The 12377-nt window shown below is 31.8% G+C and overlaps 1 protein-coding gene across 2 annotated transcripts in view; it reads left to right on the top strand.

Annotated features, from left to right (window-relative positions):
• The first annotated feature begins 2503 nt into the window (after positions 1–2503).
• The window catches only part of LOC106465941 (mitotic spindle assembly checkpoint protein MAD1-like), a 35116-nt gene continuing 25242 nt past the window's right edge, over positions 2504–12377 (top strand). The window contains exons 1-3 of one of the 2 annotated variants that reach the window (XM_022393902.1): positions 2504–2567; positions 6862–7022; positions 10560–10742. In XM_022393902.1, coding sequence (XP_022249610.1) covers positions 6900–7022; positions 10560–10742 — 306 coding nt within the window. In that variant the 5' untranslated portion in view covers positions 2504–2567; positions 6862–6899. Of the gene's footprint in view, positions 2568–3295; positions 4140–6861; positions 7023–10559; positions 10743–12377 lie in introns of those variants that run through there. The other variant, XM_013926181.2, reaches the window with a different exon arrangement.

The raw sequence follows: 12377 nt of genomic DNA on the forward strand, positions 1-12377 counted from the left end.
AATTTTAAAGTGTGTGTGCTTTAGTATGTGTGTTATATGTACATGTACCTCTGCATCTTTTGTTTATTGTAATTTTGTCCTCTTTGTTATCTATGTTAAAGGGCTTCTTCTTTTATATTTTAATCTTGCCTTAGTGGATCTAGTGCGTATTTTCATTATTTGGAATTGTTTCTAACCCTTTTTTGTGTAGTAAAGAATTTGATATGTATTACAATTGAGTGATGTTGAAGTTTATCTAAATGAAAAGCTGTAGTTTCGTCTTGCTTTTTATTTGTGCATTTTTTATGTTAAATATTTTTTTATTTCATTAGTGTCAGGCATAATGTGTTAGACTACCTTCTAAAAAATTAATACATTTTTTTGATGTATCTGCATGTGTTTTTTATATTGAGATTGCCTCTTTTTTTGTTTATGTGTCACCATGAATCTGAATAATCAATAATGTAGAAAAATTCTGCGTTATTAGAGAAGGTAGGTTTCTTTTTTATTCGTATTGCAAAACCACATCAAGCTATCTGATGTGTCCACCGAGGGGAATCGAATCCTGATTTTAGCAGTGTAAATCCGAAACTGACCACTATCCCAGTAGGGGACAAGAAGGTAGGAAGCCCAGGATATGCCCGTATATAACATTTGCATTCTATGTTAAATAATTTCTTTATTATTCTGTGTTAAAAGGCTCAATTTTGCATTTATCTATGTTAACCCTAGAATACCAGCGTTAAATTCTCAATCATTAACGTCAAGTGATCCCACGCTGGTATTCTAGGATTAAAGGGGTTATTTTGATTATGTATTATTGTTTTTTCTTTAAAGGGATTAAAATGATACTAATGGACTCGTTGGGTAAAAAGTACACAGTCATTTGAAGCATTCATTGCTCAAGAGTATATTTGTATTGCATTTTTTGTATTCTTCTTCAGGGTTGGTGATGTCTGTGTGAAATGCGTTTTTTGGTAAGCCAGAAAGGGTTAACACATTAACACACAGCCAATACAATATTAAAGTTTATTAGTAGTAAAATTAAAGTTAATTGTCAGCTTGAGACAAACCTGAAGTAGACAAGACAAGAAAATGTAGTATGTGAATATACAATGTATGTCTGTCTTCTTATAGTGTTATAATAGTTATTCTAAGTTTCACTTTCAATAGGAACTCCGAAACTAATGTGTGTCTAACGTACTTGCAAAATTTTCTCACTAATCAATCGATATGAAACACGTTGACTGACTCACTTTCTAATTTACTAACAGGCAGTGAACTAAAAAACTCAATCTAACACATTTAGTCTGGCATTTTTATATTGCCCTAGTTTTCTACGTACTTTAGTAAACTTCGAGATTCTTACAGAGGTCTAAATTTTCATCACGTTTCTAGACTTTATACGTCATGCAATTAAAAACTTCCTCTGGCGAGCAAAAACATTAGAATAATAAAAATATTTCCCACGATAGATTAAAAGCTGTAATTTCTTTTTTGTTCTGCATATGTGTATGTTTCATATGATGCATGATCGAAAAAAACTGTTAAGTTGGTCTTCAAGTTACTTTTGTTTCTTTGTTATTCTCGAAGTAGGTAATACCTGTTACCGCTTAATGCGACCTTGTAAGAATATTGACCGCAGTAGCTTTTAATGATTGTTCAGGTGATATCCAGAGGTCATGGACCTACCTATACATAATAAGAGTATCTAGTCACATAACAGTACATGCCACACTGAGTAAATATAAGGTTTCTTTTGATCTAACCAGCTTTGGATTTGATAGTCTGGTGGATGATCTGAAGCTAAGAACATCTATTAGAAGCAAAAGTCTGTCTTAAGTAAAAATACAAGTACATAAATTGTATTTGTATTGTATATAGAGGCATCGCAAGGTACTGACACACGCGGTTCATGCCCGAATCTTCAGTTGGCATCTTAAAAAATGAGAATAGAAAACCATGATCAATATCCTAGTGAAACTTCGAAAATTCTCGTGCCTATGGGCCTGAGCCCCGAATATTTCAAGTACTTAGCAACGCCACTGATTGTACATATTACTTAAGATTGTTCATATTGCTTTATACTAGTGTCCAGTTTCGTTATTCTATTTGACATCAACTCAGTTAAGTAAGTGTTCTGGTATTGCTCTGTAATAGAATATCTTGAACGAATCTCCTGTTATTCAGCGGACCTATACGATCACGCTCAAACTTTATTACACTAATCTCGGACTTTGTATATGTAAAGTCGTGCAGCAAACTGTTTTTGAGTCCATGCCTGTCATAATTACAGAGTCACAAATAACACATGATTCCCACACAAAAAATTACAAACAAGGATACCGTCAACCAATATTGCAATTTATCACTTAATTACTGCCAGGGTATACTATGCATTTTACGTGGAATAGGGGAGATTTGTCTTCTTTTTTTTATATATATAATTTGTTTACTTGAGTGTTGTAACACGCAAAAACATAATATTACTCAATGTAAAGCAGTATGTGAACCCATCTGTAGTGAACAGTATATAAAAAAGTCGATAATTTGAGGATTAACGCTTCTTTTAGTTTCAGGTTGGACAGGTATAAATATTATATTTAGTGTCTCTTTAGATTTAGCAGATAAAATAGGTGTCTTTAGTGAATTGTTTGACGTTATGGAAGAAGCATTCAGTACTTATTGTACTATTATGAAATATTTTATCAGTGGTGTGTCTTTTGAAAGTCATTTTCGGTAAATATATCCAAAAACTTTTAATTGCTAATGTAGTCCTACAGTGTTTGCTTTTGAGCTTGTGGTCCTTATTATGAACCAGATTGGTATACAGAACGGAATGTTTTATTTTGATTTGAATATTTCACCTTTATGTATAAGTGTATTTTGACAAAGAGCAATTACATGTGAAGTACGTAAAATGTGCGGTTCATGAATATTTTGGATGTCACAGCGATATGTCTGCAGACTTATATCGCTAGAAACCAGGTTTCGATACCCGCATAGATAGCCTTTTGTGTGGCTTTGTACTTAATAACAAAACAAAACAATCGTTGAGAAAATATTATCACTGTGGATTTCATAAAAATTTAGGATATAAATTTCATTAGTAAAAATGTTTTTAAAATATTTTAAACTAAAAACACGATAACTTCCAATAGTAAATACAGCAAAAAACTGCTATCCAACAGATATAAAGTTTAATAATATTTCGTTTAATTGATCCTAGGCCTGTTTTATGCTTGTTTTTTTCCATCGAGTTTAATTTTCGAGGCAAGATATGTGTCAATAATTGTCAAATTAGATAATAAATGTATTTTGTCAAGTAATCACGTACAGTATCAAAACTTTTTATGACAGTAGAATTATCGAATTAACTTAAGTATGTTGTATGAAGATATACTCGTTTAGTTACAGAATTTCTGAATTTTTTATTATAACTATAAGTTTTTTAACTCAAACTGGTTTCAAAATTCTTAAACCACTTACTCAGTTACTACACGAAGTTTAGCCTAAACTTTAGGCCAATAACGTAAATTAGGCTTACACGGACTAAGTCACTAAATCAGTGGATAGGCTACGCATTTCCATTGTAATTTTAGTCTTGTTTTACTGTATAATACAAATTATAATTAAAAAGCATACTTTTTATTATTAATATTGAGATTGTGAGTTTGACGTTGTGTCGTGATGTACCATGGATAATCAACCAAGCGAACTGTCGCCAAATTCTCCTAAAGATAATACTCAAGTAGTACGAATGATGAATGATTTTTCAGATCTTCTACAACAAAAGACTCCACACGTCAGAACTACTTCCAAGTTTGCCCTTAACTTACCATCAACAACAGATAAGTCCAGGTTTAGTGCTGTTAGAAGTTCGTCTAGTTCTAGTAAGCCCATAAGTTGTAGTGCCAGTGATAGGCCCAAACTTAATTGGCGAAATATAAAGACAAGAGCAGTAGGTTTACCTTGGAGTAGGAGTAGCATTTCAACAAAACTAAGCTTTGCGAGTCCACAGCCAAATAAATTTCTGGATAAAGCTGAAGCCTTACACCTGAAAACGTCAGGACAACAGTCTAGTGTTAATTTAGGTGCATTGCAAAAGATGTCTGAAAGTGAAACTATGACTTGTAAAGTGGCTCATGATGATCAGAAAGGTAAATAAAAATAATTTTTCTTCTCGGTGCATTAGAGATGCCTAATTATACAAATATGTGCACTTGGTTAAATTTTAAAATGAAATCAAGAGAAATGTATGCCACATTGAAATTGAATATAGTTAATAATCATGTCTAAAAATTAACTAATGTTAATAATATAGAAATATCAGAAGTTTAATATATATGCAAAATAATTATAATACTTAAATTTCTTCTTAGATATATATGTTTATTACATCTGTTACAATATTCAATAATATTATGTTTTCATGCCTTTTTTTTTACTTTAAAATACAACTCGGGGATATTATGAAATTATTGTAACCAGGTGTTGAACTCAGTACACTTGACATAATGTTCCCAGCCCAATGCTCCTTATTCAGGCTTCTTGCCAATAACTTTTCATTCAGATCATTAAAGTATATCCCTCTCCCACTCAAAAGTTCATTTTTAAGTTTATAACACAACTTGGCAGTTTCAGGCATACATTTCCTAAACTTTAATAATTAACTTTCACTTATGCTAGACCAATTGCTGAGCCAAGAATGGACACAAACATGATTTGAATAAACTGCAGTCCTTGAAATTAAGATGTCATTGCCTTCGTAAGTGCATTAATCAGGGAACAATTATTGCAAATGTCATGTTCCATTGTGAAGTTATATTTTTGCACTAAAAGACACACTTAATACCTGAGTGAGGTACCAGACAAGTACCCTCACCATGATAGAAAATGAAAAACTTACATAAGGTTTTAATATTTATTAAATAGTTTTGGGGAAATAAAAAAATTATGGGTAGCTTTCCAGGTTGAACCTCAGGCATCATCAGCTTTGACATGAACTTCAATTTCCATAAGAAGTCAAAATTAAAATGAAACTTGTTGTTTAATGTCAGTAAAATACAGTGAAATAATCCTGGCAACTTTGTTTTCAAAGTTGATATTCCTTATTTGTCAAATGATGTAAAACATTATTATTTTTTTCTTGCTCTCTTTGAAGTAGTACATGAAATATATCAAACTATTGTAAATTTAAATAAACTTCACTGTCTCCTCTGATACTGAAACATGCAATAATTCAAAAATGCAACTTACTCATACTGTAGGTTGTGTAATTGAATACTTGTTAGTTCTGGTTTTGAATTATTTTTTGATTAAAACACATTGCATTAATTAAACTAATAAAGTGTATTAGTAATATTTTTAAATTAAAAATTTAATAATTTTGATTGTGAGGTAACTGTATCATTAAATATTCTATATATTTATCAGCAGTTTTATTTTTGTGTGAAATCTTCATCTTTGATTTTTGTCACCGGAAACATTACAAGTTTTTCTTATAATGCCTTTTTTTTCCCCTTCATACTTAACATTTTTCATAAAATGCCATGGCTTTTCCAATAGCTTTGCCCTATGCTATTTCTAATTTTAAAGACTGAACTATGTAACTCAGATGGCCTTCTTGGTGGAGATGCCTGCTAATTGGACATAACTCAGATGGTCTTCTTGGGGGAGATGTCTGCTAGTTGGACATAACTCAGATGGCCTTCTAGGGGGAGATGTTTGCTAGTTGGACATACCTCAGATGGCCTTCTAGGGGGAGATGTTTACTAGTTGGACATACCTCAGATGGCCTTCTAGGGGGAGATGTTTACTAGTTGGACATAACTCAGATGGCCTTCTAGGGGAGATGTCTGCTAGTTGGACATAACTCAGATGGCTTTCTAGGGGGAGATGTCTGCTAGTTGGACATAACTCAGATGGCCTTCTCGGGTGAGATATCTGCTAGTTGGACAGCAGTATAATGGATTAGGATATTCAGTTCTTCATGTTTGATGGGTACCATCACACTGATGCTTGAAAGCACCGGTAAAATGTTAAAGCCTCCTACAAAGTCTGTCATGATGCCTTCAGTTTTGGGACCATCACTGGTCCTTTTATTCTTATTAAGAAATAAGTAATTTTGAATTCAAATTCTGTTATTATTTATCATGGCTTTGGTCATGGAATCAGATGTTGTTTGTGTACAAATTAATTTTTATTGGCCAGTTTTGTAAACAAAGAATTGAGTTACGGTATCAGCCTACTAATAGCCCTGGCGCATTTTTCAAATGTGAAGGACTGTATGTTGAAAAAATGTTTTTATCAGTTTATTAATTTCCTATATTTTTACAACACAACTGAAAACTTACAGGTAACTCGTATTGTAATCATAAGTCTAGGTTACCAGTTGTAACAACGTGAAAAGGATTAAAAGTAGTCTATCATGACAGAATCTAAGACCTCTGATTCATACAATATTAAAAAGCTCTAGTTGGTTACTGTCTTGAAAAGCAAATACAAAATGAGCTTAAGTGCCAAGGACTTGCAAAGCACTTTGGGTGTGGAACTTTGGAAAATATATATATTTCTTGTGTGAAAGAATGTTAAGAAAAAATAGAAAGGTTTAAATATGATTGTTAACAAAATTCATTGTGGGTTTTTAATATGGTGAAAATTCACTTGTTAGTAAATTTCACATATTCCCCTGTGTAATTGTACCACTTCAGTTCCCCTGTGTAATTATACTACTTCAGTTTAGAATATATAATGATTAAGATTTTAAAAATCTGATAGATGTTCATACATGTGTTTTGAGAAATTTAAACTTAATTTGATTTTACGTTTTATAATGACTTGAAATACATCTTAATATAATTTTTTTGTTTCTGTGTTAAGGTGCAAGAGGAAGTACACTTGAAAAAGAAGTAGAACTTATGAAGCAACTGGAGAAAAGTTTTAGTATTCTTGAAAATTCTGTAGAAGATGCAGAGCCTCTTAAGAAGCGTGCATGCATAGAGTTGGAAACAGAGATGGAAAAATGGAAAACTGCATATGAAGTATGTTCAGAAGTTTTTGTTTTTATAATAATGATTTTAAATTTCCTTAACCACTGTACCAAGTTTTGCATGTATCGTATGTTAAAACACTCGTATGCTATTTCTTTGATAGTTGTATGAAAATACAATGCTTTACATTAAAGCGAAAATGAAGAAGTACTCTTAATCATATAATAATAATAGAAATATTATTTGTTTATTTTAATCTATGGATATAGTGTTTCCCACAAATAACTATGCAAAAAGTTTGTACATCTTATTTTCAGTGAGATCTTGATCTTTCATTTATGGCCTTTAGTATGAAAAGTTTTAAAATCTACATTTAGATTCTTAATTTAAATGGTGTCTTGTATGGTCATGCCAGTTGTCATGTAGATCTATGATTGCAGTCATGAGAGCCTCAGTTTGAAAATTTGCAGAACCTGAAATTAGATTATTGTTTTAAATTACTTGTATCTTATTAGTAATAATTTTTGAGTGAACTATTTTACGCCAACTTGAGAAATTCCAAAGCTCAGTCTACATTTTTGAGAGCCCTTCAATGCTCTGAAATACATCAGTGGGCTCATTCTGCTTACATTTAGGGGTTTCCATATCCATGGTGAGTGTGGCACAGGTGCTACATTGTGTTGCTTTGCACTTGACACCAACCAATTCTACATTAACCTTTTCACCACTGCCTCAGTTCAATTGGAGTGCACTTCTGGGTCCCTTTCTTTTTTAAGTCTCTGAGATGTTGACTGATCTTTAGGCCTGCCATCATTCTCTGTCTTGCCTCTCTGGTCTTTTTAACATGATCCATTAAGACTTCTCCTCTGTTGTTTTGTCCATCAACTGACATGGATACACTTGCTCTTAGAATCTCTGTTTCATTGACATTCGATTTTCTCTTTTGGGTCCATGACCACCATGTTCTGTTGTCAGTCTATCGTGTCTCAGAAGCTCAGGCCCTGGTGTAGATTGATTATCTTGCCTGAGCTTAGACCCTTCCCACAAAGTGGTCTTTTTATCCTCTGGTATATTCAGGGTATTTGTTCCCACTATTAGATTCCTATTATCAATGCCTTTCTGACTCCTCTGCATTCCTTTGTCCTCAAATCCTGCTCTAAAGCTCCAACAGAGGAAACTCTGTGTCTGGAGTGGTTCAACCACTTTTTTTATGCTTCAAACATATGTCTTCCCCATCTAACTTTCAGGAGCTGTTGCTCTCATTTTTTTCTTGACCACTTCCCACATTATTTAATATAGGAATAAGTGGAACTTTTTCCCGACTGCTCCTGATTGAATGTTTTCTCCATTCCTCCTCCTTTTTTTTTCTTCCCTGTATGATCATTCTTACCCAGATCATGACAATTTTTCTGTAAGGTCTGTTTGTTATTTCACTTGTACTGCCTATCTTTAGGGCACTTGCCAATGTCTTGCAGTGGGAATCTCTTCCTTCAGTATCTTATCAATTTTTACTTTGTCTGGTTGATTATACAACCCATTCAGATGGTATATTCTTCTATGGGTTACAATCTTTTTCTTATTTTTAATATCTTCTCCCATCATGTTTGTCATCTCACGGCTTCTCTTTCTTCTTGAAGTCATTCCTTGTATGTGATCTTATAGTTGGGTGATGTGGATGACCACACTTTAGCACCAGTAAAAGATTCTTATGACACTTTCTTTTGCTCTACCACCTCTCCTAACAACTAATACTACAATAACATTGGGCAAAGAGTATTCCTTGTTTGAGGTGGATGTGGTCTCCCACTGAGTTCTGCCCCACTAGGTTGCCTCTGCCTCATGGGTACCATATTCCAAAAAGGAACTCATCTATGTAATTTTTTTTCTACATGGGACTTTCCACCATTCATATTGTTGTATTCTAGCTCTTTTCTTGTGCAAAGAGGTGAGTAATGTTTTCAAGTTAACATTTTACTTTCCTGAAAAATTATTTCATATAGATGCTTACCTCTATGCCACCATTCATTCCCATGTGTATTTACATTGCTTTATTAAGAACGTGCATTTGTTAAAATGCTTGTGCTCTTAGCAGATATGTTGCCTTCCTATTGGTGGAGGACTGTAGTCGTATGATAATTACATCATAGGCAGGTGTAATATACATTGACTCGTGTAGAACTTGTGGCATGCACAGAAATTTATACGGCAATGTGTACAATGTAATAGCTCTTTGTTGTGCAAAGAGGTGAGATTTACAAGTAATGTTTATACACTTTTAGTTATGAGAAGTTTTTTAAATTTTGTTTAAGATAATAAAACGTTGTTGACCACTGTTATACTGGGAATAGTTTAAGTAGTAGATCTTAAAACAAAAGTACTATACATTATTGTTTACATTACATTCAACACAACAAAATTCAAGCCTGAAAGATACATGTATTTTCAAAACTTTTATACTGACAAATTTTATGTTATTGTATTAAAATCTTGCATTTGATCATTAAAATCTGTTATCTTAATAAATCTATGGTTCTTATTTCATCATGTTTGAATAACACATGTACATTTGCCTAATCTAGAAATTCTTCTGTTGTATAATATAACTAACCAACCACTTTTATCTCCTAAACCTGACTGTCAGTAATCTAGATAGCTTAAATTGTACAAGTTTTCATACTAGAAAACAAAGAAAAATCTGTAGAATGATTAACCACTCATCAGTTCAAACTGTTATTAGAGCTGTGCAATTAACTCAGTTAATAGGTATAACTAATTACATATGAGCAATATTTATTAGTGTTACATAAAAATCAGTTAATAAAAACTATGTTTCGTTTGATTAATGTCACGAGGATAAACAACTAATCAAAATTAGTGTTTTGGAGATTTACCATTTTCAATTATTTCATCTATCCAAGTCTCATGTGAGAATAATTGATTAGTTGAATATAATCAGTTAATGAGCCTGATGATTGATTATCAAATTCCACTAATTGCCCAGCTCTGACTGTTATGCTTACTACACCTAACCCACAGCTAACTTCACTTGTCTGTTTTGTATTACATATACCTCCTAACTGTCATTTTAAAACTAATGGAATTACATGCACTGTTCTAACATAAGTATTCATAGCTCTAAGTAATATTTTTATTGTTGGAAACTGATGTAGGATTAATCATATGAAAAGCAGTAACAGGATATAACTTGTGTTTGCTTAATTCATTTTCAGGATCACATTTTTATAGCTTTCATTATCACAATAAAATGCATAATTATTTTTGTCCCTTTTATATAAAATAAAGAATAGATTAAGTGATCTGATTTTATAGAGAATGTAATTATCATATAGTATCTTTTAGCCTATAACAACAGCTGGTAAGTGTGCTTTTCAAGGGTTGAGTATTAGCATTCCTTTGTTTTATTCATGTTAATAGTATGTTTTTGATACATTATTATATATATGTCTGGCGTATATACTCTACTGTATTAGTTAATTATTGTCATATGCACGTTTAATTTTTTAAACAGTCATTAAATAAGTTAAACGTATAAAATTATTTAAAAAGTTAATAACCTCTTTTTTTAAGAGAGAGGCTGAAAAGTTTGTAAAGTTGAAGGCAACTGTGCGAAGACTTGCAGAAAAACAGACAAAAGCCGAGTCGGAACTTAATCATCTAAAAGAACAATTTACAACAGAACGTGAAGAACACGAGAAACAGCTACTGTCATCTCAAAGGCTTTGTAAACAGCTTGAAGCTGATATAAATGAGGTATGCTTTTACATGTTTTCTAGAAATGATTCTAAATATTATAAAATTCAACTTGTCAGGACATATTTGTGACGTGATTTATAATTTTGTGATTGAGGAAGCTTATCATATCAGTTTGTGTCATTCTATTATCAGAAGCGAAATAAAATATATTAGAAATTGGTTTAATAAATGTATCATAATAATAAACTGGATTTTCTTTATTGAATTTAAATCATACATTTATTTGTCTTAACTTGTACCTAAATAAGAAAAAAACTTGATGCTTTCAGTATTATGTCAGTAAGAGTAATCTGCAAAAGAGCAGTTTGCTGTTTTTCCTGATTTCCAACTTATAAATGGTGTTGTTACTTGTATGTGCATAATGAACTTGATATTTCCATTTTACTTTGCATGTATGTTTGTATTTAACACTTTCAGCTTGAGTGAAAGTATAGTCTTATATGTTTCCTCCACTTTATCCCTAAATTCTCAAACAAAACTGCATTTGTAATTCAGATAAATGTATAAATACTTTTAATCCTATATATTTTTTTTAAGTATATGTTTTTGTCAAATTTACCGAGTTGTAGTTGGACATTTCACTTGGATACTTGCGTGTTTCTAACGTATTAATTTAACTGTACGTCACACACATTAGGATAACTTACCCAACTGTATGTAGTCCAACGATACTTCTTTACTCGTAACATTACTTTCTTCTGGCTGTGGTAATATATAGAGGCACAGTTATATTTTTCTGTAGAAATTTGATTATAACTATTTTAATAATATATATAATATGACTGAAATCAGACTTCAATTTTGTAATGATTTTGAATGATAATTTATGAACGAAAACTCAGCTTCATTTGGACTGGAGGATTATCACTGATATCCCTTGATTTTTTTCTTTTAACAGCGGTAATCTTACCTAAATTGTATGAAACTTCAGACAAACTAACCAAATAGTAATTAGTTTTGGCTTTGAAAAATTTATGTAGTTTTATTCAATAATCCTATCATTTTTTAGGTTAGAAAATTTCCAAAATTTTGTTGTGAGGCACTGTTTTGAGAAAAACATTAAAAATACTTATTTTCTTCATAGAATGTATTTATTTTTTCATAGATAAAATGGTTCCATCTTATATATATATATCTAGTCAGTTTCAACTATATTTTTGGGATTACTTTTATTTTGCTTCTAACCAGAAGTTGCAAAAAACAACAACTGTAAAGACTAACAAAGTTTTATTAATGACCCTGGACCTCACCATATAAAATGGTATTACCATTACATTGTTCTTTGCTAGGCTTTTTTATGCTAACAATACTTCTAGATCCCTCATAAAGTTCCTACCCCCAGCACTTCACTTTTAAAACAAAAATTGTATAGTGAGTTTCAAGTCCTTTTAGTTTATTTTATTTATCAATCATAAATCCAGTATTTCATTCCTAAACTGCAAAGAGGTTTGTGTTGATTTTCTGGTTTTGTAGAGTCTAATTAGAGAATACACTTCCAAGACCAGTTGAGTTGTATAGGGGTGTTTTCAGACCCATTATGGGAGAGAACAAGAAATTATTTAATCAGACCTCAAGTAATGAAACTAGGTTAAAAATGACTACTTTCTTTTTTTTGTAATTTATTTATTTGTG

This window comes from Limulus polyphemus, unplaced genomic scaffold (genome assembly GCF_000517525.1).
Source record: "Limulus polyphemus unplaced genomic scaffold, Limulus_polyphemus-2.1.2 Scaffold2099, whole genome shotgun sequence".
Lineage (NCBI taxonomy): Eukaryota > Metazoa > Arthropoda > Merostomata > Xiphosura > Limulidae > Limulus > Limulus polyphemus.